General features: G+C 57.6%; 1 protein-coding gene across 1 annotated transcript in view; it reads left to right on the top strand.

The window, feature by feature from the left end:
• Nucleotides 1–21,973, top strand: part of SLC6A3 (solute carrier family 6 member 3) — a 34,112-nt gene extending 12,139 nt beyond the window's left edge. Inside the window, exons 5-14 of the mRNA XM_068531790.1 lie at nt 677–811; nt 4,458–4,561; nt 6,023–6,147; nt 9,789–9,901; nt 11,076–11,204; nt 11,845–11,944; nt 14,364–14,464; nt 15,625–15,792; nt 16,559–16,630; nt 21,950–21,973. Of these exons, the coding sequence (XP_068387891.1) occupies nt 677–811; nt 4,458–4,561; nt 6,023–6,147; nt 9,789–9,901; nt 11,076–11,204; nt 11,845–11,944; nt 14,364–14,464; nt 15,625–15,792; nt 16,559–16,630; nt 21,950–21,973 (1,071 nt within the window). The remainder of the gene's footprint in view (nt 1–676; nt 812–4,457; nt 4,562–6,022; nt 6,148–9,788; nt 9,902–11,075; nt 11,205–11,844; nt 11,945–14,363; nt 14,465–15,624; nt 15,793–16,558; nt 16,631–21,949) is intronic.
• Nucleotides 21,974–27,003: the final 5,030 nt, after the last annotated feature.

The raw sequence follows: 27,003 nt of genomic DNA, 5'->3' as shown, positions 1-27,003 counted from the left end.
ACTGGTGGCCGTGGTGGGTTGGGGAGTGGGCAGGTGGGCCGTGGTGGGGTGGGGAGTGGGCAGGTGGGCCGTGGTGGGTTGGGACAGGTGGCTGTGGTTGAAGAATGATGTCAGGAGAGTGCTTTCAGCATGAAGACAAGCACAACAACATATTTTTGCTGATGAAAATATTTTGGTCATTATCTGGGCGCCCAAAGCAACGATGACCAGAATGTCCCCGTCACTTGGGCTAACGCTTGCAGGGACCTTCCAGCACCTGAGAGTCTTCCGATGGCCACAGGTGCTCTCCTCCACTTCCCCCACGGCCCAGCATCCATCTTTCACAAGTGATCCAGGTGCCCATTTGCACAATCGGTGCAAATCACTCACATCTCCCTCATCAGAAATTCAGCCACTGCTGCCTACTGCCACGGCCCAAGCGCAGAGAAGGAGTGCTCCTTCCTTGCCAAATTGTTCGTCCTATTTTAATCCCTGGGAAAGACAATGTACAGGATAGAAGGCACTGGACACTCTCGCTCCAGGAGGCATTTGTTGAGCTGGTGTCCTGTGACTGTTTGGGGCTCCGGGCTTCCCAATCCGAGGCCCCCCTCTCTGAGCACAAGCCATGAGGGTGACCCTGTGCCCGGCCACGCCAGCCGGTGGCCGGTGCGGCCCAGTGACGCTGTGCTCTCCCCAGGTCGTGTGGGTCACCGCCACCATGCCGTACGTGGTCCTCTTGGCGCTGCTTCTGCGAGGCGTCACGCTCCCCGGGGCCGTGGACGGCATCAGAGCGTACCTGAGCGTGGACTTCCATCGGCTCTGCGAGGCCTCGGTGAGCACGCCCTCCGCTCGCGGCCCCAGTCCGTGCGGCCTGCCAGGTGGCTCGTGGGGCTCTACATCCCAGGCAGGAGACCCCAAAGGCGGCAGCCGGGCAGCAATTCTCACTCAGCCCGCTGTGTGCTGGGCCCACCCAGCAGAGTTCCCTGTCCAGGTGGGAAGGGGCCGTGTGGGCACAGCGAGAAGCTGAATGGACCAGAGTAAGGCCATTAGGGGAACAGGTCGCCTAGGTTTCTGCAGGGAGAGAGTGGGAGTCGGCTGCCCCTCGACCTCTTCGCTCTGGGCCATGCTCTCCCTGGAGGAACGCTCCCGCTTCCTGGGATGAGCACCTGTGGGCCGCCCAGTCTGTGCCCGGTCTGTGCCCGAGGGCGTTGCCGCTCAGCTGGATCGCAGCCGCAAGCTCTGGCCCCGGATGCATCCTCGGAGCTGGGCTGAGGCTGCGTGAACCAGGGCCCCCCTCGGGGAGCCAGACCTTGAGGGTCAAACACCCCGGCGCCCCCGGCACAAAGGCGTGACGTGACCGCACCGTGGCCAAAACTTAGTCCACAGTCAGGCTGCAGGTTTCTTCAGCAAAGGAAGAAGTAATTCTGGGTTGAAATATGAGAAGACAACCTCGTGAAGAGGAGAGGCTCGGCCGGCAATGGCGGGGCGGCGGGGGGTGGACAGAGAGAGAGGCAGCAGCATGGCAGGGACACAGGCCCAGAAGCAGGGTGGCCATGGGCGGGAGGCGGGGGTCACTGGAAAATCAGGTGGACTAGACGGGGGCAGAGGGAGGGGCCCCAGGGAGGCTGAGTTACGGGGGGCAGCAGGAGGGGGAGGGCAGTCTCCGCTGAGGTGTGGGGCCGGGGCCTGACGCTGCCAGGTTGTGAGAGAGTCGGCTGTGGGGCTCATCGGGCTGGAGGAGGTACCCCCGGGGCAGCAGTGGGGAGGAAGGGCGAGAAGGGGAGGCAGACGCGGCTCTGACCCCAGGAGCCCTGGGAATGGGGGGAGCTGGCAGGGCGGAGGTCGGGCGCTGAGAAGCAGCGAGAGGAAAGCGCCACGGTCTCGGCCCCATAAGCGCACAGGCGAGGGCGGCCGCGAGCAGTGCCGGGCACCAGCTGGGCAGCCCACCCGAGGACCGAGGCTGTGAGGGCAGCACACGGGTCTCCACGGATGGCTAAAGGGAGAGTCCGTCCAGCAGCGGGTCCGGGGCCCCACAGCTGCGGAGCCAAGCCCGGGGAGCTGAGAGGTCAGCAGGGCATCTGTCCTCGGGAAAGCCCGCGGAAGCTGGGGGCTGCTGGCAGGAGGAGGTGGCCTTGGGCGTCCAAGGCCAGGTGGGCGTGATCTGGAAGTCAAAGAGAAGTGGGGCGTCAGGCAGGAAGGGCAGGCAGCATGAGAGTGCGCGAAACAGATGCCAGGGGTGCGAAGAAAGCAGAGAACAGTAGGAACCGGTGGTTGTCACAAGTGAGGTAGATTGGCAGAGGGATGAGACAGATAATAGATTTCAGGTGGACGGATGATAGATGCTAGACAGGCGGTAGATGACGGATGGATGACAGACAGGCATAGGTGGTGGGCGACGGAGACACAACAGGACTGGACCTCACCTGAGTGTCCCTGCCTCTAACAGTCCCGTCAGCTAGGCAGGGAAGGAGCAGAGACCAGGACAGAGCAGGCCCACAAGCGCTGGGCTCCCGGGAGACCGCGGTCCCCGAAGGGCAGGTCTATGCAGTCCCAGCTCGGAGGGGGGGCCCGTTCCTGGTCCCTCCGCGGGGTTCTGGCTGACTTTGCACCACGTCCTTCAGGACAGGGCAGGGCCTGGGCCTCACCAGCTTGGCGGCCGTCCTGAGCTGTCCTCCCAGGGCTGCTCCGGGCCCAGGTGCTGCCTGTACGCCCTCTCCCAGGCTCAGGCCAGCCTCCCTCAGAGACCGAGCGGCCCTGGCACCCTGCCTCTGGGGCTTGGCAGTGGGGGGCTAGGTCCCACAGGCCCCGAGGGGCTGTGGTTGGGGACTGGCCCAGATCGGGGCACAGGGCCCCAGCACCATCCCAGGCTCGTCCCTGACCACGCCCTGGGGGTTCAGCCATGGTGGCTCAGTCCAGAGGGTCCACAGGGAGAGGCCTGGCCAGGTCCTCACTGGTCCAGGCCGGGTGGGAGCGGAGGTTCCACTGAGGGGCCTGCCCAGCAAGCGGATGGGGCGGAAGTAACTGCCGGCTCCGTCCCTTCTTGTGCCCGTGGCGCCGGGGACCCTGCGCTGCTCTGACGTGGAGGCTGCCCTGCCTCCTGGGGGCCCCTTCTAGATCCCCGTGGGGACGAAGGGACTGCCTTTGGGGTCGGCGTCACTGTCCTCAGTGGCATGCAGATGCCCAGCCCTTTCAGGCCGTCCAGACTCTCAGTCGTTCATCGGCAGCTCTCGTGGAGCTGCTCCAGCGGGCAGGCGGGGTCTGGGCTGGGACAGAGCGCTGTCCGGGAGGGCTCCATTCCAGCAGGAGAGAGGAGGCCGGGAAGTAAAGGAAGGGCAAGTCCAGGTCAGTTCTGAGAGGCTGCCCAGGCGGGTCCCAGGGTGGACCGTGGCCTGGGTCTGGAGCTGGGTCCTAGGAGCGGCAGTGAGCAAAGGCCTGGACAGAGGGCCGGGAGGCGTATCCTGATGGGTGAGCTGCACGTGCAAAGGCTCTGGGGTGGCCGCTGACCCCGTGAGGACCTGGGGTTGAGAGGAGATAGGAGCCCCCCGGCGACACCGGCTCCTGTCTGCAGCTACCTGCCCAGACGGGCTGGCTGATGACCAGCACGAGGGGGCCCCTTGGCCCCCTGCCCAGCCGGCCACTCTAGGCCTTGAGCTGGGAAACATGCTGTCCCCGGCTGGGGAGCTCTGGAGTCACTGCCTGAGGACCCCGGCCCACAGGCCTGCACCACGGGCTGTGGGGACAGCCCCCAGGACCTGCCAGCCCAGCAGGTCTGGCCAGTCCCCTAGGGCGGGTTTCCACTCTCCTCCTCATCCCTGCCCCAGGCTGTGCAGGGCCAAGGGGGCCCACATCACCATCACCAGGTGGTCTCCACATCACCCTGACCCAAGAGGGTCGTGTCTGACTTTTAAAATCTCTCCTTGGTCCAGTATCGACTGCAGGCCTTCACTTGTCATGTGTGTCAGCGCGCGGATGTCACCTGCGCCACCCCCAGCAAGCGCACAGTGTCAGAGCCGCGGTCGGCTCCACAGGCCTTTCTGCATGTCCCGCCGCGTGCTCACCCTGCACTCACCATGTGCTTCCGTGGGAAGGACAGAAAGCGGGCGTTGGTGGGCACGTGTCTGATTGAGGCACGCACGTCACACAGCGTTTTCATAAATTACTGCTGTTACCAGGGTCACGGGCCAGACCAACCCTCACCAGTTGGAGTGATGGGAAACCGCAGGGCCTGCAACAAGACGCAGCCCCCTGTGTATCAGGCTCTCTCAGGCCAGCAACACGGGAAAGGTTCATTCCCTGAGATGACATTTGCTTGTTGACAATGATGTCGAGTTTAAGTTCGACCCCGTTCCTTGGAGCCCCTGGCAGCGAAGCTGCGGCCGTCTGTGGGACCACCCCAGGACCGCTCCCTGTCCTTGGGCTGGCTGGGCCCCCGCAGGGACCTCTCACCGCCGCTCTGTCTGTCTCCCTGCCCCGCGCAGGTCTGGATAGACGCCGCCATCCAGATATGCTTCTCGCTGGGAGTGGGGCTTGGCGTGCTCATCGCCTTCTCCAGTTACAATAAATTCACCAACAACTGCTACAGGTGAGTCCTGGGCTCCCGCAAGAGGGTCTGCAGAATCAGGTGGGGACACAGCTGATAGGGGGCGGGCATCGCTGACTTTAGGAAATAATGTGTCCCCGGATGAAGGGAGGGGAAAGTGAGCTGTGCTTGCAACTCTAAGCCAAATGGCTTTTAAAGTGGAAACTAAACAGGGAAGCTCTAGGCACAATGTTGATTGTGGCTTTAAGGGAGCATTGAAGCGGTGGAGATGCTGACCACCTCCCTGGGAGGAGGCCTCCCCGACCCCCCCCCACCCAGGCCCCTTCCTCTGCCCCCCTCCTCCATCCCTGCCCCACCCAGCCGGCCTCATCCTCCCAGCACTCAGGGCCGGTCTCCTCCCCCACGTGCCCCACGAGGAAGGGCCTGCACGTGTCCCCACCCGGCCTGCACCTAGGGATCCTGGGCCCCAGGGGCTTCCCAGACTCTGTGCAGAGGCCGCCGGGGACCCGGCAGCAGGACAAGCAGGAAAGTGGCCGCACTGTGTACCCAGAGCTGTGGCGGCATCTCAGGTGGGGCCGCCCAGCCCGGATGACCTGAGCGACCCGCAGCCACTTGCTGGCCCTGAAAGCCTTCTGAAAACGGAGAAAGAATTTCATCCAGGACTGCTTTCTTTGACCTTCATGAGCCTGTATTTATTCTCTTTCATATCATGAGGATAAAAATGCAAAGGCGGTGTGCACAGCAAAATGGCCAGACTGACTGCCACCCAGAGGGCCACACAAAGGTGGAGTCTGGATGGCAGGGCCAGACAGCGCCTGCCAGCGCCCACCCTGTGCCCACCTGGGTCTGAGCACGCTGCAAACGTCCTTCCACTCGGGCACCAGGAGGGCTGACCCCGCACCCCCTCCTCCCCTGCTCTCTGAATTCTCAGCCGTCAGAGTGGGGTCCACAGCCCGGCAGCACTGGACCCCCAGGAGCGAATGGGAAACACAGCATCTGGGGCCCACCAGAGCCGCCCCGTCAGAACCTCCTTCTTAGCAAGCTCCCCAGGAGACATCTCAAAGCCCCGCCTGGCAGCCCCTGTCGAGCAGGGGTAGGGACCCTTGTGGTCGTCTGTGCTGCCCACCTGGAGCCCCAGCTTTGCTGGTGGGACTGTCTCGCCTTCAGCACTGAGTCAGCAGTCCCAAGAGTCCCTTGGTCCCCAGGCAAACGTGGACGGGCCATAGGGCCTGGCCTAGCCAATGTCTGGCCAGAGCCCAGAGCCGCTCAGTGGGGGGTCCAGGTGGGAGGTCCTGTCACCGTCACCGTCACCATCACAGGGTGCCAGCCTCCCTCCTGCAGGGCAGCGCTGGACAGCCTCTGGGGCTGCAGGAGGGGCAGGCCTGCTCGACTGGGGAAGCGCCCCCGGAGCTGCCTGCCCCAGACGCAGTAAATTACGCATAATGACTGAAAATTGCAGCGGCTCCAGGCCGGGTGCTGAGACAGCGCGTCTTGTTCCTGCAGAGACGCGATCATCACCACCTCCGTCAACTCGCTGACGAGCTTCTCCTCCGGCTTCGTGGTCTTCTCCTTCCTGGGGTACATGGCCCAGAAGCACAGTGTGCCCATCGGGGACGTGGCCAAGGACGGTGAGTGCCCCGGGGCCGACAGGTCCCCCCCGACCCCGCCCGCTCCCGAGGTTCAGGCTGCCCAGTTCTTGACGAGCGTCTTCCCTGCAAACCTAGAGGGAAATGCACAGGCCTCCAGAGCCCTTCCCAAAGGCTGCTGATGCAACTGAGAACAGGATCCTGGGTGCAGCGCACCCACCGCCTCCCCGCGCCCCCTGCTCCTGCCCCCTCGGACCACCGTGCTGCACACAGAGGCTGCCGCATGTTTGCCCCTTGTCCCCGTGCTCCTTGCAGAGGCCACTCGGCTGCAGGACGAGGGTCTGGTTCCCCTCCCTGGGCGGCCCCCGCCGTTGTTTACACCTGGCCAGGGACGTGAAGTTCAGGGCTCCGAGTTGTTCCAAGCGGCACGGACCTCGGTGTGGTCAGCCAGAAGGAAGCTGGGCTGGTTTGGACATAGCAGTTGATCTGTTCCAAAGCTTTTCCTTCAAATACCCCGTGGCCGTGGCACGTGTAGATGGGATTGGGATAATAGCCGAGAATCCCCTGAAGTCTCGGGACACGGTGACAGCAGAGACCCATGTTCCCAACCTGCTCACCACGCCAACACGGGCACGGAGTGTCTGCAAACTAGGAAGTTAGCTGAGGGGGAGTGGGCGGGAGAGGGCGTGGGCCCAGGTGACACAGGGACCAAGCTGGGCGCCGCAGGAGAGAGCCCCCGGGGTGCTGGGCAGAAAGTCACGGCCTAGGCAGCCTGAAGCTAGGTCAGTCCAGGACCCCGAGGCCTCCCGCGACGGCCGCCACCCTCGCCGGCCTGCAGGATCACTCTGTGCGTGAGCCAGGAGGACCCTCCCCCGGGACCGGCCCGCTCGGGGCTGGGCCCCTCCCTTCCCCTGGGGAGCCCCTCTTCTCCCGGGGGCTGGGGGACTGATCTCCTCCTGGGTCTTCTCACTCTTGAGCGGGAGGGTGGCCTTCAGGGAGGGGCTGAGGGGAACAGAGGGCCAACCCCACCTGCGCCCTGAGCTCTCAGCGGGTCGGCCCCGTCAGCCCATCCGGTTCTTGAGAGGTTGGGTGTTGGGAGCCGCACTTTTTTTTTTCTTTGAATTCTTGAATTTTATTTTATTTGTTTTTTTATACAGCAGGTTCTTATTAGTCATCAATTTTATGCACATCAGTGTATACATGTCAATCCCAATCGCCCAGTTCATCCCACCGCCACCACCACCCCCCTCCGCTTTCCCCCCTTGGTGTCCATACGTTTGTTCCCTACGTCTGTGTCTCAATTTCTGCCCTGCAAACCGGTTCGTCGGTACCATTTTTCTAGATTCCACATACATGCGTTAACATACAATATTTGTTTTTCTCTTTCTGACTTACTTCACTCTGTATGACGGTCTCTAGGTCCATCCACGTACCTACAAATGACCCAATTTCGTTCCTTTTTATGGCTGAGTAATAGTCCATTGTATATACGTCCCACATCTTCTTTATCCATTCGTCTGTCGATGGGCGTTTAGGTTGCTTCCATGACCTGGCTGTTGTAAATAGTGCTGCAGTGAACATTGGGGTGCATGTGTCTTTTTGAATTATGGTTTTCTCTGGGTATATGCCCAGTAGTGGGATTGCTGGGTCATATGGTGATGCTATTTTTAGTTTTTTAAGGAACCTCCATACTGTTCTCCATAGCGGCTGTATCAATTTACATTCCCACCAACAGTGCAAGAGGGTTCCCTTTTCTCCACACCCTCTCCAGCGTTTGTGGTTTGTAGATTTTCTGATGATGCCCATTCTAACTGGTGTGAGGTGATACCTCCTTGTAGTTTTGATTTGCATTTCTCTAATAATTAGTGATGTTGAGCAGCTTTTCATGTGCTTCTTGGCCATCTGTATGTCTTCTTTGGAGAAATGTCTATTTAGGTCTTCTGCCCATTTTTGGATTGGATTGTTTGTTTTTTTAATATCGAGCTGTGTGAGCTGTTTATACATTTTGGAGATTAATCCTTTGTCCGTTGCTTCATTTGCAAATATTTTCTCCCATTCTGAGGGTTGTCTTTTCGTCTTGTTTATGGTTTCCTTTGCTGTGCAAAAGCTTTGAAGTTTCATTAGGTCCCATTTGGAGCTGCACTTTGAAAGCAGGAAACAGAGGTTTGGAGACGGGGCAGGCAGACCCCTCCAAGACTGCGGTGGGAAAGCTGGGGGCTGGGATGGAATCTCAGCAAGTGTTTCCAAATCCATACTCTTTCCTGTAGGAAAAAAAAAAAAAAAAAATCCAATATGGGCAGGAGAGAGGGAACATAATGCCAATAAATACAGAGCAGTGAAATTTACTCACCGTTGCATTTATGCATTTTCACCGCTCTTTTGCCCTTTATTATGATAAATAGCAATAGTTTGCAAGAACCTCCATTAACCCCTGAAAGTAAGCTGAATGTATTCTATGCATTTCCGTGACAAGCAAAGTAAATGTCATTTATAGCTCTAACTCTCAAGAAAACAGGGTGAAATGTTAACCCGGGAGCAGCAATGAAAGGTGAGGATATTGGCCTTACGTTCAGCCGTTCAGCCGAGCAGATGGTTATCTTCCTGGGTTTGTGGCATTTAGACTTTAGAGCTTTTCACACGAGCCACCCCTTCGTTCCACACCAGAAACCCTGCTCCTTCCGTGGGGTTGGGAGTCGCAGAGCACAGGCCTGGCACCAGGGCTCCTAAGAGACCTTGGGAGGTGGACCCTGCCTCTGGCCTTTGTTTGATTCTCTAGAAGGATCAGTAAGTGCCCTGTTCCTAACAGCTGGCACCCAACACAGGCCCCGCTGAGGACAAGGGAACCGGAGAAGTTATGTCACACCTCTGTGATCAAGTACTCGGGAGACCGTGCCAGTGAGCTACATGGCACGTCGTTTTAAGTTAACCATGAAAATGATCACCTAGCAGTTTCCTGTGGGCGTCTTTGTTTACTTTGGGATCATTTGCAGCCAAAGTGCCTGAGTCTTGGTTGAGTCCGGAGCCGCTCCATCCCCACCTCCACCCAGATCCCACCTGCCGGGGGTAAGAGAGCAGGTGTGGTTCCCGCATGTGCCCATCCTGACCCAGCAGTCCCACTCCCAGGAGTGCGTCAGAGGGTCAGAGGAGGCTCATACGTGAGCAGAAACACACTGCCTTGCCAGGAGCGTATGGAGAAGCACTCCCTAAACTGTGGTATCTCTGTAACAGCACGTGATTTTTAAAGACGATACTTAGAGTAATATGTCGGTGCAGAAAAATATCTACAGTGTGGGCTACAGGAACCACAGCATGCCTGAGTGTGTGCGCACGTGTCCACGACAGGCACAAAAAACCAACCAGGAGGCGCCCCGAGTGTTTGGAGGGATGAAGGGTAGGACCCCGGGAAGCCACTCCCGCCCTCTTCCCGTTGGCTGTGCCCCCTCCTCTCCCAGGGCCCGCGCAGCCCCGGGAGACGACTGGGGGCTGGAGGGGACACAACATAGGCCCTCCCTCCCATGGATCCGGTTTCCATTCTCCAGAGCCCTGGGCCCTGAATTCCAGGAGGGAGGACTTTCCAAGGAGAGCGGAAAGAAGGCAATGGGCAGGGTTTTGTGCCCTCTTGTGGTCTCCGGGTGGGGGCAGGGCTGGGGGTGACGGGAAGCAACGGCGGGGTCTGCTTTCAGGGCCGGGGCTGATCTTCATCATCTACCCCGAGGCGCTTGCCACGCTTCCGCTGTCCTCCGTCTGGGCCGTGGTTTTCTTTGTCATGCTGCTCACCCTGGGAATCGACAGCGCCGTGAGTGACCTCGGCGCTTCGCGTGCCGTGGGCCCACCAGTGACAGCCAGCCCTCACAGGGCCAGGCCGGGCCCGGATGCCCTTGCGGGTCTCCCAAACCCCGGTGCCTGCACAGAGCCCCTGCGTGGGAGGCAGGGTCCCACAGTAACTGGCAAGGAGGCTTCGGACCAACTCTCCCCTCTTCTTTCCCTGGGTGGGGGGGGGGGGGGGCGGGGGCACAGCAAGCCCCCTGCGAGTCCTAAACACACAGGCACAGGGCCGGGGGCAGCAGGGCCAGTGCAGGAAAACGAGGCAACGGGGTGACGGGACACACAGGGCCCAGGCGGCCTGACTCACGCTCTCCCTGCCCCTCAGCCGCCAGGAGGAAGGGTGCCCCTGCGGGGTGGGAAGCCGAGGCTGCAGCCTGGCCCTCTGAGCATCCTGTGGCGGCCCTGCGTGCGCGCGGGCGCTGGCTCGGCAGGCGGACTCCCTCAGGCTCTTCCTGCACGTGGCCTGCTGGGGACCGACAGCCGAGACCTCAGGCCCCGTGTTCATCCGAGCTTCCTGGAAAGTGCAGAGGACCACGGATCCCCACCACGTGACTGCTGGCCACGCACTGTAGCCCTCCACCTCCGCCTCGCCATCAGCCTTGTCACCTGCCCACTGGGTGGGCACAGCCCTTGGCGGTGACTCCCATAAACAGCACTTCCTGGAGGAGGTGGTCCCAGCAGAGCAGGGCAGAGAGGCTCCCCAGCTGGCCGGGCTTCGTGGGCGACACCCCATCACGACAGTGCTGAGAGTCAGGAGGGCTTAATCAGTGAGGACGTGGCCAGTGGCCAGGCCAGGTCCTCCCTGGGAGCAAAACGAAGCTGTGCTTGTGGGACAGACACTTGCGTAGAAAAGCCCAGCAGAGCTGAGCCTTTGTGGCAGTGCAGGGGACTGTATTACGTGGGCCACGTAGCACTCCGCCCCGCTCTGGCAACTCCTCACCAGAGGGCAGGGCATCCACCCCAGGTCCTCGCTCTCCAGTGGCCGTGTCACGAGAGCAGCCCTTGCCGAGGGTGCATTCCGCACCCCGGACACCACGCAGCTCCTGACTCTGCGCGCGTCCGCTGAGTTACCCGTATAGCGGCCTAGGCGGGGTGCAGAGCGCCGGCCCCGCCCCCAGCGCTCCTCTGCCCTGTGTCGGCTGCAGATGGGCGGGATGGAGTCGGTGATCACCGGGCTCATCGATGAGTTCCAGCTGCTGCACAGGCACCGGGAGCTCTTCACCCTCCTCATCGTCCTGGCAACCTTCCTTCTCTCCCTCTTCTGCGTCACCAACGTACGTACCTGCGTACCTGCGCTCGCCCGCCCGACAATGTCTCATTAGCATTTGGTGTTGGGCAGCAATGGTTAGTGCTGTCAGACCAGACAGAACCACAGCATTTCCAAGGGCTGCACGCCTCCAAACAACCCATGACCTGTAATAGGCGGGTGGCTGTGGTCACACTCGGGGTGGCCTTGAACACATGCGGGGAGCCACGGCCACTCAGAGTCGCCATGGTCTCACGCGGTCCCTGGGTGCCTGAGCACTTGGTCTGGAGTGTTTCAGAACCTGGACAGCTCCCTGGGAAGAGCCCTTGGATTTGTGGGGCACGAGGGTCGGGGGAGGCCTGTCGGGGGGGTGCAGGCCCCAGGTCCTCCCCCCTCACAGAGGCCCTGCCAACTTTGACATTTGCTTGCTTTCATCCCTAATTGTTGGGGAGGAGAGGAGTTTTTCTTTTTTGTAATAGGTGGGTCCCTAAGTAGCTGCTTGTGGACTGAATTTTAGTGATTCAAATAACACTCTCTAGGGAGTAAAATAGAAGTTGTCTGTCAGCTGAAACTGCAGGCCTGGTTTATGCTTTGGAAAGAGCACGTTCGTGGGCGAGGCGTGCCACACCGGGCACCCCGAGTTCAGCAGGCGCTCCCCTCCCTCCTAGGGTGGCATCTACGTCTTCACGCTGCTGGACCACTTTGCGGCCGGCACGTCCATCCTCTTCGGGGTGCTCATGGAGGTCATCGGGGTGGCCTGGTTCTACGGTAAGGACGGAGCTTTCCTTGGGGGGCTGGTGTGCTCCAGCCGCAAAGACCCAGCCACTGTGCCGTCATTGCGACCGGCCGGGCCGGCGTCCTTGGGCTTTGTCGCTGTGCTGCTTCCTTTTTGGCAAAGCTGCCCTGCACTGTGGTCACCACACATCCCAGAGGAGGCTTGGCAGCCAGCTGTCCAATGGATCAGTGAAGACAGCCTGGACGGCAGCCCGAGATCCTCACTGCGGTCAGAGCACCCGGTGTGGCCACATAATCGTGCTGCTGGTTCTTGAGGAGGAAGGATTTGCGAGGACGCTGGGACACTGGCTGGCGCTGGAGGCGAGGTCCCCGCATTTGCTGAGCGCGGTCGACCAGCACCGAGGCGGCAGGGGAACAGGCTGAGTGGGCTTCTCTCTGGGGACGTGCCACTAAGGCCCTCAGCTGACGGGGGATGATGGTGGTGTTCAGAGAGCCGCTGCTCAGCGTCAGGCCAGAACTCCTGACCCTGCACGGACAGCACCACCTGGACCCCAGACCACCCCCCACCCCGGTCCTGCGCTCATTCACGCCTTAGGACTGGGAGACCCTCGAGGTCAGGGACCTGCTGGTCAGCAGGCAGCCCCTGGAAGAGGCGCGGCCCAGCCTGCAGCCATGCGCCCCGGCCCCTCCTGGGGTGTCCCCCACGTTTCCTGGGATGTGCTGCTGCGGGTTTGACAGCTGCAGAAGCTGTGTCCTTTCCAGCCTGCTGCCCGGGCCCGCCTTGCTTTCTCTCCGTTTCTTCCCTGTGACCTGGGGCCGTGGTGCCGCTCAGCTCTCCTGGCCAGGTGTCTCTGGGGGGGTTTGCAGTGAAAGCTCGAGATAACGGGCACACTTCTCTGCATGTGCATGTGCTTCAGCCCGAAGCCAAAGGCCTGTGCTGCTCAAGAACCACAGTCTCGCAGCAGCCCTGGCGTCACATGAGGGGTCATGGTCTCTGCCTCGGCCCTGGAATTATAACCTGAAAAGCACTCTAGCTTTGAGAGGCTTAACCTGGCAACTAGTTCATGTTCCAAGAACACCCTTCCAATTATACTTACTTTTCTACAGAAAAGGGAAAGATCAAGCTCTCTGTGCTTTCATTGGCACCTGGAATCAATACTTGCCTATAGTTTTAAATTATAATCTCCCCACCCCAAAATAAAACCTCAGAGAAAGAGAGAAAGTGCTTCAAACGTATCCCACAGCCATGAACGTGGGGCTGGCGGAGACGGGAGGGAGGCTGGCCCTGCAGCCAGCACGTGCTCCCCAAAGCCTCCGAAGACAGAGGTCACGCCGTTTCTCCAGACGGCAATTCACACCCAGAATGCGCCCACCTCTCAGTGCCCCCAGGTCCCTGTGGTCTCAGAGACGATGGCCGGGCGCAGGAGGGGCTGGCCTGCCCTGGACCTGCTTGAGGGGCCGAGGGGCCTGGTGGGCACGCCCATCTTTGCTGGCCTTTGGGTTCAGCCTCCCCCACCCCACTTCTCCAGGGTCCGAGTCCGGGATCTGACGATGGGGTTGGAGTGTGAAGAGGGGATTCTGCATGGAGGTGTGGCTCTGCTGTGTCCCCACATGTGACACAAGACTCGGCCAACCAGCTGCTGTCTCGTGACCAGAGGCCAGGCCAGGCTCAGGGCAAGAGAAATCACTGTAAGATGTGGAGAAAGCTGCGGCACATGGAGCTTCTAGAGTAGCTTTCCTTACAAAAGAATGACTGTTTACATAAATGGAATGTCATTCAGCCTTAAAAAGGACGTTCTGACACGTGCTACAACATGGATGAACCTTGAGGGCATTATGCTCAGTGACATAAGCCAGTCACAGAAGGACAGATCCTGTAGGATTCCCATGAGGTCCCTGGAAGAGTCAGGTTCACATAGACAGAAAGTAGGATGGGGGGGTGGCATGGGCTGGGTGAGGGGATGGGGAGTGAGCATTTAATGGGGACAGAATCTCAGCTGGGGAGGATGAGAAAGTTCTGGAGACGATGGTGGTGGTACTTGCACAACAATGTGAATGTACTTAATGCCACTGAGCTGTGCGCTAAAAATGGTTAAAATGGTAAGTTTTATGTTATATATATTTTACCATGATTTTTGTAAATGAAAAAAACGTGATTACAGAGGGGAAGCAGGGATGGCCGTGGGCCACGGGGAGGAGGACCTGAGATGGGAGGAGGGCGGAGGCCCCACGGGCCCCCTTGGGGTCATCGGTGATCCCAGTGTCACCACGGGGACATGCACCGGGCCCGGGTCAGCAAGACCCCTGGGCGGCTGGGTGGGGCGGCCTGGGCACCAGCGTGCAGCCCGAGCTCCAGGTCTGCTGGGGGTGGCCCGGGGTTGGTGAGGGCCCGGCGGGGCCCGCGTCTCGGGCAGGTGCCGTGCTGACCGCCTGCTTGGCCACCTTCCCGCAGGCGTGTGGCAGTTCAGCGACGACATCAAACAGATGACCGGGCAGCGGCCCAGCCTCTACTGGCGGCTGTGCTGGAAGTTCATCAGCCCCTGCTTCCTCCTGGTGAGGCCCCTCCTTCCCCACTCCCCCGCCACCGGGTCCAGCAGGGGCCACGCACGCCTGATGCTGGGGGAGGGGCTCGGTGCTGCCCGGGGACCAGGGTCTCCACGGGCGGGAGTCAGCAGGTCACCGGACTCAGGCAGGAGGGCAGGCTGGCCCCCCAAATCCTCTGGTCTCCTGAAGATCCCACCCCGACTGGAGCCACTGAGAAACCACTCACGGGAGGCAGGGCTCCCACCCGATTAAGGCCCGTGTGCGTCCCGCTCGGCCCCTGTGCTTGGAGGGCATCAGCTGACCTCTGCCTGGAGGCCCGAGAGAAGGGTTAGAACCCGGGAAGACAGGTGCTCAGACGCGAGGCCAGACGGGAGCCGCTCCGGTTCTGTGACAGCGCGGCCCCCAGGGCTCCCCAGTAGCTGCTTGTCGTCCCGGCCAGGGGTCTGCAAGCTCGGGCCTGCGGCCAGGGCCACCCACCGCCTGTTGCGTTGGAGCACGGCCGTGCTGGTTCATCCACGCATCCGCACCACAGCCTCAGAGCTGGGTGGCTGTGACCGAGCCCCGATGGCTCACGAAGCTGGAACTGCCTGCCCTGTCTGGTGGCCCCGGGCCGCCGTTCAGCGGCCGTCCAGCTCTGAGTGCAGAGCCCAGGCCGGCGAGCACCTCGTGACCTCGGCCCTCCTCCTGCCCAGCCAGCCCAGCGGCCCCCAGGGTGTCCACGACTGGGCAGGGGCCTCGGGCAGCACCCCCTCCACCCCGAGGACCAGTGAGAGAGGAGGCGGAGTGGGGGTGAGGTTCCCAGTTCAAGCCCCCAGCTCCCTGAGCTGCTCCAAACCTGCAGCGGCTGCTGGTCACCCCCAGCGACCCAGCAGCCTGGGGCATGTGACCTCCAGACCAGCCAGGTGTCCTGCTTCTCCCCGTGTGGCAACCTGTGAGGTTTACAAGGGACAGTGAGCGAATCCCCGCCCATCAGACATAAGAATTGGAGGGATGTGCGCCCCCCGGGCACCCCTGCCCCGTCCTGCAGCAGCGCCAGTCTGCAGAGTGCACACAGACGCCCGCTGCCCAGGTTCACGGCCTAGTCCCGTTGCGCGGGGGACCCTCCCCTGGAGCCACCGGCTCGGTAGCCCTGCCCCCGGCCGCCCCTGACCCCCGTCCCTCGGTTCCAGTTCGTGGTCGTGGTCAGCATCGCAACCTTCAGGCCCCCGCACTACGGCGCCTACATCTTCCCCGAGTGGGCCAATGCGCTGGGCTGGGCCATCGCTGCGTCCTCCATGTCCGTGGTGCCCATCTACGCTGCCTACAAGTTCTGCAGCCTGCCCGGCTCCTCGAGGGAGGTGTGTATCTGGATGGGTCTCCCTCACCTGCCCTTCCCCCCCCCCACCCGATTGTGAGGCCACCAACAAGGTCAGGCGGGTGTCCCTGTCCCAGGCCTGCTCCCGCCTGCTCATCTCTGCCCAGCAGGAGGGGCTGGAGGGGCCGGTGACCATGCCAGAGACACGTGGGCTGGTGTGGGGGGCTGTGCCTGTGCGTGTGTGTGTGTGTGTATGCCTGTGTGTGCCTGTCTTGATGTGTGTGTGCCCTCACGTGGGCACATACACGTGCGTACTTGCCTGTGTGTGTCTCTGTGTGTGTGCACACATGCTCTACAGCGTGCAGTGCAGGTGGAAGGGCAGTGGTCTGAGGGTGGGGTGGTAGCAGGGGACCCGCCGTCTCCACCTGGGGCCAAGCAGGGCCAGGGGGATCCCCAGGCAGGCACCCTCATGTGGGCTGGGGGTGGCTCTGGGCCTCGCAGTCGGTCGGGCATGCTCCTGCGTCACCTATGGAGGAGAGGGTGGGTGAGCTGGGCACAGGGGTCCCTCCACCTCATATCTTGGTGCCGGGATTCCTGGAAGAGACGGAGGACACCTTTGCTCAGGGCCCACCGCGAGCTTGACGTGGAGACGAACCTCCTCCAGTAGCGGCTACTTCGAGTTGGGCTGAACTTTGCTCCAGGGTCTAAGGCGACCCAAGCCATCAGCTCCCACATCGACAGCAGTTGGCCAGGGCCCGTTCACCCCGCTGAGGCCGGGCCGGCGCCCACAGTTGCTCCTTCTCTTCTAGAAACTGGCCTACGCCATCACGCCCGAGAAGGAGCACGAGCGGGTGGACAGAGGGGAGGTGCGCCAGTTCACAGTGAGTGCCACTCTCCCCACTGCCGGCCGGGGGCGGAGGTGACCTGGGTGGGTGCTCCCTGCTCCAACGCCAGGGCGAGGTGCTTGGTCAGGACGCCAGCGTCAGCTGTGAATGCTGCACAACCAAGTCCTTCCAGGACGTGGACACTCTGACTCAGAAGCTGTGTAAGGGGCATGATTTTAGGCAGGGGTGGGGTGGGGGCCTATTGGGACAGAGAACTTCCCCTTATGCAGTTTGAAGGGTCGCGACTTGGTGCAGGATGCTCTGTTTGTGCTTTGCTTTCTGTCTCGTTCATTTCAGCTCTGTCATTATTTCTCCCTTCTACTTTCATTGGTCTACTCTGTCATACATTTACTAACTTCTTAATTTGGACCGTGGATCATTAATTTTCAACCTTTCTTCTTTTCTAACATAAGCATTCAAGGCTAAGAATTTCTCTCAAAATACCCTGTTGGCTGTGTTCCACAACTTTTTTTTTTCTTATAATTAGAAATTTTTGTTAACATCTTTATTGGAGTATAATTGCTTTACAAGGTTGTGTCCGTTTCTGCTGTATAACAAAGTGAATCAGCTATATGTCACAACTTTTAACATAGCATTTTGTGTATTATTTAGTTCTAAGAATATTTTAATTGTCATTGTGACTTCTTCCACCCATGAATGCTTAGAAGTCTGCCTTTAAATTCCCAAATATATGGGGATGTTTCATTTATCTTTTTGTTATTGATTTCTAAATTAATTGCATTGTGTTCAGGCACCTTTTTACTCATTCTTTGGAGTGTATTGATACTCCTTTACGGCCAAGTACCTAATCAAATTGTATAAATGCTATGTGTATCTTTAGATGAGATGTGTTCTCCAGTTGTTGATATGCAATTCTCCTTCTGTCCATTAGATTGGACTTGTAACTGCATTGTTCAAACCTTTTACAATTTTGCCCATTTTAGCTCTGTTTAACCATCAGCAATCAGTAGATATTTATGGGATAGCTGACCTTGAAAGCGTATTTGTCCGATTTTCCCTTGTAGTTCTACTGGGTTTTGTTTTGTCTATTCTGAGCCTGTTTTCTGGGACAGGTATGGGTTCAGAATGATCACATCTACTTGGCCGATCCTTGCTCCCTTGCTGTGTTTTTGCTCTTAAAGTCCCTCTTGTCTGAGGTGACTACAGCTGCACTAGGTTTCTTTTGAGTTTATCTGAAATGTCTTTTGTGATCTTTTAACTTCCAACTTTGCAGTCATCTTAACATTTAGGTGTCTTTTGCAAACCTCGAATACACTGGAATGCTTTAGTCTGGCAACTGGGCAGATTAATCCATTTATATTTGCCGTGATTATTGGTACAGTTGGACTTGATTCTGCTATTTTTTAACTCTGTTCCATTTTTTAATGTTTATTTTTCCACCTTATTATTGCCTTTTATGATTGATTTTTTGGTCTTTTTTTTTCTTCTTGTTCTACTCTTTCCTCTCTGTTTGGAATTTATATACTTTATTCTATTCATTTTATAGTTGTTTTTGAAATTGTACCATGCATATTTCACTTTAAGTATAAAGTTAAACATTATCTGAACCCCCATCCTGAATATCACAAGGACTTAAATTTTCCTCCTACAGATTAACAAGCTATTATTGTCCAATATTCCATTTATGTCATTTTTAACCCACAAATTAGTCACTATTCTTATTTGTTGTTATTTTGTCCAGAAACTTCCCTGGACAAATGTGCGTGTCCAGTGTTTATTTGTTCACTCTACTTTTTGGCATATACATCTTTCCTTTGAGGACCATTTTCCTGCCTTTTGAAGAAGCATCCTTCAGACATTCCTTTAAGGGGGTGTCTTAATAAACTTCCTCACTGTTGTGTGTCTGTGAATGTCTTTACTTTGCCCTTATTTATGACAGAGTTTCCGCAGGCACGTGGCTCTCGATCAAGTTATGGTCTTTCAGCATTTTGAAGATGTTGGTTCTCCACCTGCAGCCCTGCGGTCCTGCTGAGACGTGTGGCCCCATGGGCCGGGGTCCCCGGACCCGTTCCAGCTTCCTTTGCATTTGGTGCTGCAGTTTCCCTGTGATGTGTCTGGGCATAGATTTCTTTTATTTATATTATTGCAAAGGTATTCTAAGTAGTTTTATTTTCTTATTCCTCCCGGCATCTCTTGTGTGCCCAGGGTCTGTAAATTCATGTTTTTTGTGAGTTCTGGGAATTTTGCAGCCCTACTGAAATCTTGCCCCTTGCCTCTCTGCTTCCATCCTGGGCTCTGCCATATGAGGCTTCCCTGCCTCCTCCAGGTCTCATACTCTTTCAGGTGTCTTTTTAGGTTTTGTGTCCGGGTGCACCATTGTACATTAGTCCACCCATGGCTGTTTTTCATTTATTTAACCACATAACAAAATAAACCCTTGTGAACAACCGTACAAAACTCCACCTTGACAGTAACTCACATCTACCTCCGTGCCTGCCACCCTCCTGCCCCTGAAGTCAACACCATCTCAATCTAGCTGAATATTTCCCATGCATTTTCTGCTGCACAGTTTTGTTGCATCTGTAGGTACGGCTATGTTCCTGAAAAGTAGACTGTTTGGTTTCAGTTGTTTTTAGATGTATTGAAAGGGCATCACGCTGACTGAGTCTTTGGGTTCATTTCTCCACTGTGCTGGGTTACAGCACCGTACTTCATGCTTCTCACACCCACAGTCCACTGAGCCTCTTGGAACTGTGGGTTTATCATTTTCAGTGTATTTGGAAATTTTGGGCTATCATTTCTTCCATTTTTTTCTGCCCCACCCCCTTCACGGGCTCCAGTTACACATATTTTAGGCCACGTTAATTCTCTTCCCTCTGTGTGTTTTATTTTGCGTGCTTTCTGTTGCTTTTGTTTAGTCCACTAATTTCTTTCCTCTGCAAAGTCTAACCTGCTAATAATCCCGTCCAGCTCACCTGTCATTTCACACATTGTAGTTTTCATCTCTAGAAGTTCACGCTGGGTCTTTTTATGTCCTTCATGCCTCTACTTACCTTTTTGGACATATGGACCGCAGTTACAATCACTGCGTTAAGTCTCTCATCTGCCAGTGTCAACATCTGTGTCTGTTCCGGGTCAGTGTCAGTTGACTTTTCTCATAAGGGGTTGAAGTTTTCTGCCGCTTCACACATCTGGTCATTTTTAATTGGATTCCGGATATTGTGAGTTTTACCTTGTTAGAGGCTGGATATATTTGTGTTCCTTTACATATTCTTGAGCTTTGTTCTGGGTCGTCATTAAGTTACTTGGAGACAGTTGGATCTTTGGGGGACTTGGTTTTTAAGACTTGTTAGGTGGGACCAGGGCGGCATTTAGTGTGGGACGGTTTCCAATGCTGGTGCAAGACCTGGGTGACACTCTACCCGGCGCCCCAAGATCCAGGAGATTCTCCAGCCTGGCTGCAGGGCGGGCACAGCTCCCGTCCTGTGAGTTTCAGAGACGTTTCCCGAATCCTGCCGGGAGGGTGTCTCCGGCCTCGAGTGCCCTGAATGCTCAGCTGAACCCTCGGGTCCCCGTGCACGTGCCCAGGGCTCTCAGTGCTGCACTCGCCCCTCCGCAGCTCCATCCCGTGAACTCCAGCCGCCTTGGGCTCCCCAGCGCTCACCCCACCTCATCAGGCCAGGGGTTCGCTGCCCCACCTGGGCGTCCCCTCCCCTGCTGAAGCCTAGGAAGCCCCTCGAGGTCCAATGGGGCAGTTGGACAGATCCCCCTGCTTGTCTCCCTCGGGGAATCTGTCCTTTGTCGTCTGACCTCCTGTGTCTGAAAACCTATTATTATATATATTTTGTTCATTTTAAGCTGTGTCAGATGGTAGAATATATTCGGTCCCCATTACTCCATCTGGACCAGAAATATCTTTTTTTTCTTTTTGGCTGAGCTGCGCATCTTGCGGGTTCTTAGTTCCCCGACCGGGCGGCGAAAGCGCCGAGTCCTAACCACTGGACCGCCAGGGAATTCCCTGGACCAGAAATATCTTTGTCTGCAGCTGTGGCCGTTCACTCTGACGCTGCACGTGGAAGTGTCACGTGGGCAGTTATGGAAAAGTGTCTCCATCACGTACCCCCTTCCTGTGCCCCCTTCACTGACGGTTACATTGTTCACTCTCTGGAAGCAGCAGCTGGCCTTGTGAATTGTGCAGAACTGTAAGTGGCATCCATCACTTTTTAAACCATTTCTCACACAGCTGCCCGGTAACCTGAGGACCACAACCGCTCTGGTCCGTGGGCATCTGAGCTGAGCTTCTGGTTCTTGCCGACCCGCTCGGGGTGGCTGCTGCCTCTGCTTCCCTGCGTGCAGCTTCCGGCTTGATCTCCACCTGTGGGGGCTCTGAGGGGCCCCGTAAGCACACCTTCCTCTGAGAAGGTCGCCTTCGGCTCATCTGCAGCCAGGACAGAGGGCCACTTCACCCCCGGGGTCGGGTCTCAGCTGGGGTCCCAGGTGTGGCCCCCTGGCCTCGGCACTGCTCTGAAGTCACCGCGGGGCCACTGCTCCGGCCCCCGGGGCGTCCCTGGTCCAGCCCTGCCCTCTGGCTGCCCTCTGGCTGCTGTGTGGGTGTGTCCTGAGCAGGTTCTCCGGACGGTGATGGAGGGCCCTGCGGTGGGGCCAGGGGCAACATCTTCCTACCCCCGGTGTGGCTGTGTCAGAAACAAGCCCTGCCCGTCTTTGTCTGGAAATGTTTACAAAACACGGTTCTTGCCATTTAGTGCCATCGAATGGCTTGTGCTCAAAAACAGGCTGAACTAACAGCTGGGTAGTAACAGGCGATGACATTCGTGGACAACTAAATAGGGCCCCTGTCCATCTCACCCTTCCCCGAGCGGTGAACGAGGCCTCATCCCACACCCGCAGGTCACACAAAGCAGACAGCACCACGGGGTGCAGGGTTCCACTGGGTCAGGATCAGAGGCCCCAGGAGAGAGGCCACAGGGGGCCAGGGGCATCGCAGGTCACATGCGAGCCAGTAGGCGAGCGTTCTGGACCAGCCCAGGCACGCTGGCAGCCAGTGTCCGTCCAGCAGCTGATGTCACACTGGCCAGGGATGGCAGACGCTGCTGGTCCACGCTCTGGCCCCTTGAGGCCACTGTGCCCACCGACATCTCTTTGTGAAGTGATGGCTTGTCTCCATAAAGTTAAAAAGGGCGTCAGGTCAGTGGTGCCCCAGGAGCAGTGCTGGTCCCCCAGCCGCCCGCTCTGCTCAGGGATCTCCCAGCTACAAGCCGGGCCGCCGGCCCAGGAGCTGCTTTTATCCAAGGAGCTCCTCACTTCACATCTGAATAAGCCCTGTTTTCTTTCCAGCTCCGCCACTGGCTCGTGGTGTAGAGGGGAGCGGAGGCAGGAGGCCCGCAGGGCACCATCCACGGCAGGACAGAGGCAACGAAGAAGGAAAATCTGAGTTTTGCGAGAAAGGAGGGCCGCTCCCACTCCGTACCTTCTGCTTCGCGGGACGCTCTCAAGTCCTTCCCTCTGACTGGTCACACCCTCTGTGCCACAGGGAGATGACCCTTTGTCCGCCGTGTCGCCGTGTAACTTACCTAGTCTGTGCCCGTCCCGCAGGTAGAAGCGTCTGAGTCGTGTTCTGTGCGTTAGAGCTGCTCCCTTCTCCCCGTGCCCACCCCAGGGCCCCCTGGAGCCCACAGCTTGCTGTCATCTATGTGTGGAGGAGAAATACGATAATTATAGATCATGGATTCTCTGCTGAGAATCCCAGCGCTCACAGTAGCTTCCTGGATCCTTTGTTTTGCTCGTATTAAAAAAGCCGAGTGTCATATTTTGCCTAATTGTGCAGAGGTGAAATGGCGGAAGCCATACAAAAGGTGACGAAGTGGGACCGCGTGTCCCCACGTCACACAGGTCTGCTCAGAGCCCACGGAGGGCCAGGGCCCGGGTGTGAGATGGGGGTGCTGTTTATTTCCTTGTAGCTACAAGAAAACTCCATAAAATCCATGTGGGCTGCCACCACTGCTGCCCGACGTGGACCCCCAGCCACAGAGAAAGTGAGCTCGCCACGAGCAGGGGTGCGTCCCCCGTGGTGTCCCCGGCCTTGCAGAGCCCCCGAGGTGGCAGCCTGGAGCCCCGCAGTCTTGGGAGGGAGACCCCGCCGGAACTTTCTCTGAGGCACGTGTCACGTCAGGAACAGCACTTGTTTCCTTAGGGAACGGCTTTTAGAATCGTATTGACACGGGAATCAAAGCCAGTTCTCAGAATGCAGGGCTGGTTTCTGAAATCTGTTTGCTGACGTTCCTGTGGTCCTTGGCGAGGATGTTGGACTCTCAGCTGAGAAATGCTCCCAGCACTGCCATCCTGGAGGGAGCACGGCCGCAGTCCAAGGACATGCTGCTGGAGAGGCACTGCCAGACAGGCCCACGGAGGCTTCTTGGCCATCCCTGCGAATGGACCTCGGCCCAGGCCTGTGGAACCGGCCGCTCAGGGGAAACCAGCTTGTGGACTGGAGCTCGAGAGGAATCGGGCCCACCCCGCCCTTCCCAGGAGTATTGAGCACTCGTGTAGAAAACCCGCGTTGTCCACGTCCATCTGTCTCACAGTGGCCTCTTGTGTGGTCGTCACCAACAATAAAAGAAACCCATGGGAAAACGGCCGTGGCTGAGTAGCCGTGTTCCTGCTCGATGTCGTTTTGTGCAGCAGGCTGCCTCGGGCCGCCACCTCCCCCTCCCTTGAGAACCTGCCTTCACTCACCTCTCCCTGGCCAAGGGCAAGCACAGCCCCTGGGCCTCCCAGGTCCAGTGGGCTTAACCCAGACCCACCCCAGGGCCCCCGCTGGCTGTGCGCCATCCCCTCCTGCCCCTCGTCCCCTCCTGCCCCCCATCTGTCCCACCTCTCTCTCAAGCCCTCACCTGCCTGGTCAGCTCCCCTGCAGTCTCCCAGGTGTCCAGACTCCAGCCATGTGGTCTGACCACTGCTACTGCCCAGCCCAAGAGCCTCTTCTGGGGAGACAACGCCAGAGTCCTGAGTGGCTCCCTGCCTTTTGTCCCTAAGGATCTCTTGTCCACTCTGGCCAAAGGGGTCCTTCTAGACACCAGTCAGCTCTGGCCACAGCCCAGAGGAGAGCTCTGTGGTTTATCACTATGCTTGGACGCCACCTCTGGAAGTCTTCTCTGACCCCCGCTTCTGGGCTCTGCCCCTGCTCAGTGCTCCTTGAACCCCCAGTCTCCCCAGTCTCCCCAGCAGGTGTCCCATGGAATGGAGAGTGCTCACTGTCTCCCCAGTTTGCGCAGGAGCTCCCCTGGGAGCAGGGGCTGAGCTGGTCTCATTCGCTTCTGCCATTGTCTTAAATAGACCCGGTACACAGTAGACAGTGGCACTCAATTTGTATTTACACATGAATGAGTTAATGGATGGGTATTTAGGTGGAAGGGTAGGTGGATGGATAGATGGGTGGTTGGTGGACGGGTGGATTGATGGATGGCTAGAAGGAGAAAATGGAGAAAGGAGGGAGGGAAGAGGAGTAGAAAATGGATGGATGGGTGTGTAGACAGTGAATGGACAGATGATGGAGGGATGGATGAATGGATGGATGGAGGGCTGATGGGCAAGTGGTTAGATTGATAGATGGATGATGAATGTATAAGTGGAGGAATGGTGGATGGATGGATGGGTGAGTGGATGGATGGGTAGATGGATGGATGGATGGGTGGATGGATGGGTGGGTGGGTGGGTTGATGGGTGAATGGATGAATGGATGGATGGATAGATGGATGGATGGGTAGATGGATGGATGGGTGGGTGGATGGATGGATGGATGGATGGATGAATGGATGGATGGATAGATGGATGGATGGGTAGATGGTGTGTACTTGGGTGGATGGACAGGTAGGTGGATGGGTGGAAACACAGATGGTGGAAGGTCCTGTATTACATCTAAAAGTCTATCATTCTGGTCGAGTCTCACACACCCCAGTGGGACTAGCCATCTGAATGCTGTGTTTGGCGTCTGTTCTCCAAGGGGAGGTCAGGCTCTTTAATACAAGTGAAACGTGTCAATTTTGAGACACCTGAAGAAGTATTTTCTTTCCACACTAACCTGGTGCAGAAACCAGCTCCCTGGGCAGGAAGAGGCTGCCTGTGCCCTAATTCTGTTGATGGGAGGCCTCGGTCCCTCTGTCCACACTGCACTTTGCCATCAGATTGACACTCTTCACCCAGTGACCTTTAGACACAAAATCTGGGTGTTAAAGCCCAGAAAAGCCGTGTGATTCTTCCTTTGAGAGAAGCATTTTAATAAAGGTTTGGCAACAGTGAAATAGGTGATTTAAAGGGTAAACGGATTCCTCCGCAGTTGGCTCTCTTTGGTTTTGCTCCACAACTTCTCCCTTAATCTCTGTAGATGCACCTGACCAGCATCTTTACCTGCCTCCTGGTCACTGACGGCAGGAAAAGGTCACTTTTTTTGAGACACTTAATTAGCAAGTCCTGAGTTCCATGGTCCCCTGTGGAAGATGCTGCCACGCCCTGACCTCGGGGGACCTTCCTGCTCCCCTCGTCCCCCTCAAGGACCCCCAGGGCCCCAACGCCACTGACAGAGCCTCCTAGCAGATCGGGGGCCTGCAAACCAACCCCCCACTGAGCACAGAAGGCCCACCCAGAGCTAGGAAAACAAAACCAAAGACGACAGTCCACCTCCCCAGCCGCTGGCCCTAGGTAATGGTGCCCCAGGTGATCCCGGCCGCCCCTGCACTGGGCCACGGCAGACAATTTTTGGTGCCATTACGCAGAATGGGAAACGTTGGACTATGCCAACTTAGTGGGTCTGGCTTGAGTTTTTTTCAATTTAACAAAATAGAAGATATCAGAGTCAGTGCACCTAAGAAGGGCAAGGTCTGCTTTGTGAAACACGTGTTTCAGGTACGCATCTTACCTGCGTGAGGGAGCAACAGAGAGAGAGACAGAGTCAGAAAGTCAGAGACAGAGAGAGACAACAGGGTGGGGGGAGACAGGCCCTTGCGGGTCAGGGTCGAAGGCCTGGGGGCCCCGCCCTGGGTAGGGCAGCGACCACCCCAGTCTGCCCGGTACCTCCAGAATGGCCTAGTCCCCAGCCCCCTGGGGCCCCACTGCGTCCCTCTGCGCAGCCTGGCCCCTCTGCGCAGGCTGGCGGGGTGGCTTCCATTTACCTAACAAAACTTAAAAATCAAGTCAGGATTGACTCGGTGCTGAAGATATTTACCTAGAATTTGAATAATTCTACTTATTCCAGGAACTAAGTTCTTCTTTGCTTCAAGTCATTTGTTGTGTAGACGAAGGATTCTGTGGGGCAGGACGTTTCTCTGGGTTAAAACCCGCCTGGTGTCTGTATTTACGCAGCAGCTCCCGCAGCAGTCGGCCAGCTCCTTCCCACCGGGATCAAAGGCTAATATTTGGAGCGGTTTTTCAATAAATGTATTCAAAGATGGTGTTACGACCCATCAGCTATTAAATGCTCTGATATCTTTAAAGCCTTGTTCACACAGAGAAACTAAATGTAAATTCTAAAATGTGCTATTACACCAGAAATGATCACCTTGAAAGCTTAGAGATCCGGCCCCGAAGGCAGTGGATGAGAAGCCGCCCGGGGGGTGACCCTGGGCTCCACCTCTGGGGATGATGCCGGCCTGGGCTCACCCTTTATCTCCCGGGTGGGGACTTCAGCTGTCTGGGGAGGAAGCGGGAGAAGGAGGCAAGGGCAGGGCTGGCCCGACGGCCCAGGTGAATAACTGGCCCTGCCGCTGCCTGGGTCCTCACTGCCCACCTGTTTGCCCACCTGTTACAGGTGCCTCCCCCTGCCCACCTGGGCGGCTATTGAAAGGATTAAAGTGTTACAATGTGGAAAGTGCCGAGAAGCCCTGGATGAGTTTGGCTGGTGGCATTTCCATCTGCTCTTCGCGGTGCCTCAGACGGAGAGCTGACGTTTTCTAATATGCTTCCTGGCTACGGCTGGCATGTAGAAAAGTTGTTCTTAATCCAGTTAATGGTTTGTTTTTATGGCTCTATCTGACTTTGGAAATGCAAATTTATTTGAACCCCTAAGTTGTCCGTTCCTTCCCTCTCTGACCCACAGCACCATTACCTTGTGGGCGCGTTGGGACGCCCGTCACTCTGACGCGCCCCCTGTTGGCGTGGCCCGGGTACGCCTCCCTGCAGGCATCCACGGTGCCCACGTGGATACGGGGGCCAGGGCTTCGGGGATGTGGGCGCAGCCTCGGCCGGGAGACGCTCTGCCCGTGCAGTGAAGTGTCCGTAGCAGCCGACGAGGACCGGGAAGGAAGGGCAGGAAGGAGGGCGTGGATAATGCCAGTGCGGATGGGCACTCCCGGGTCCGAGGCACACCACCCACCCGCCCGCTCCCGTGGGCCCCGCTC

This window comes from Eschrichtius robustus, chromosome 2 (assembly GCF_028021215.1).
Source record: "Eschrichtius robustus isolate mEscRob2 chromosome 2, mEscRob2.pri, whole genome shotgun sequence".
Lineage (NCBI taxonomy): Eukaryota > Metazoa > Chordata > Mammalia > Artiodactyla > Eschrichtiidae > Eschrichtius > Eschrichtius robustus.
This window is presented reverse-complemented; position numbering and strand designations above follow the sequence as displayed.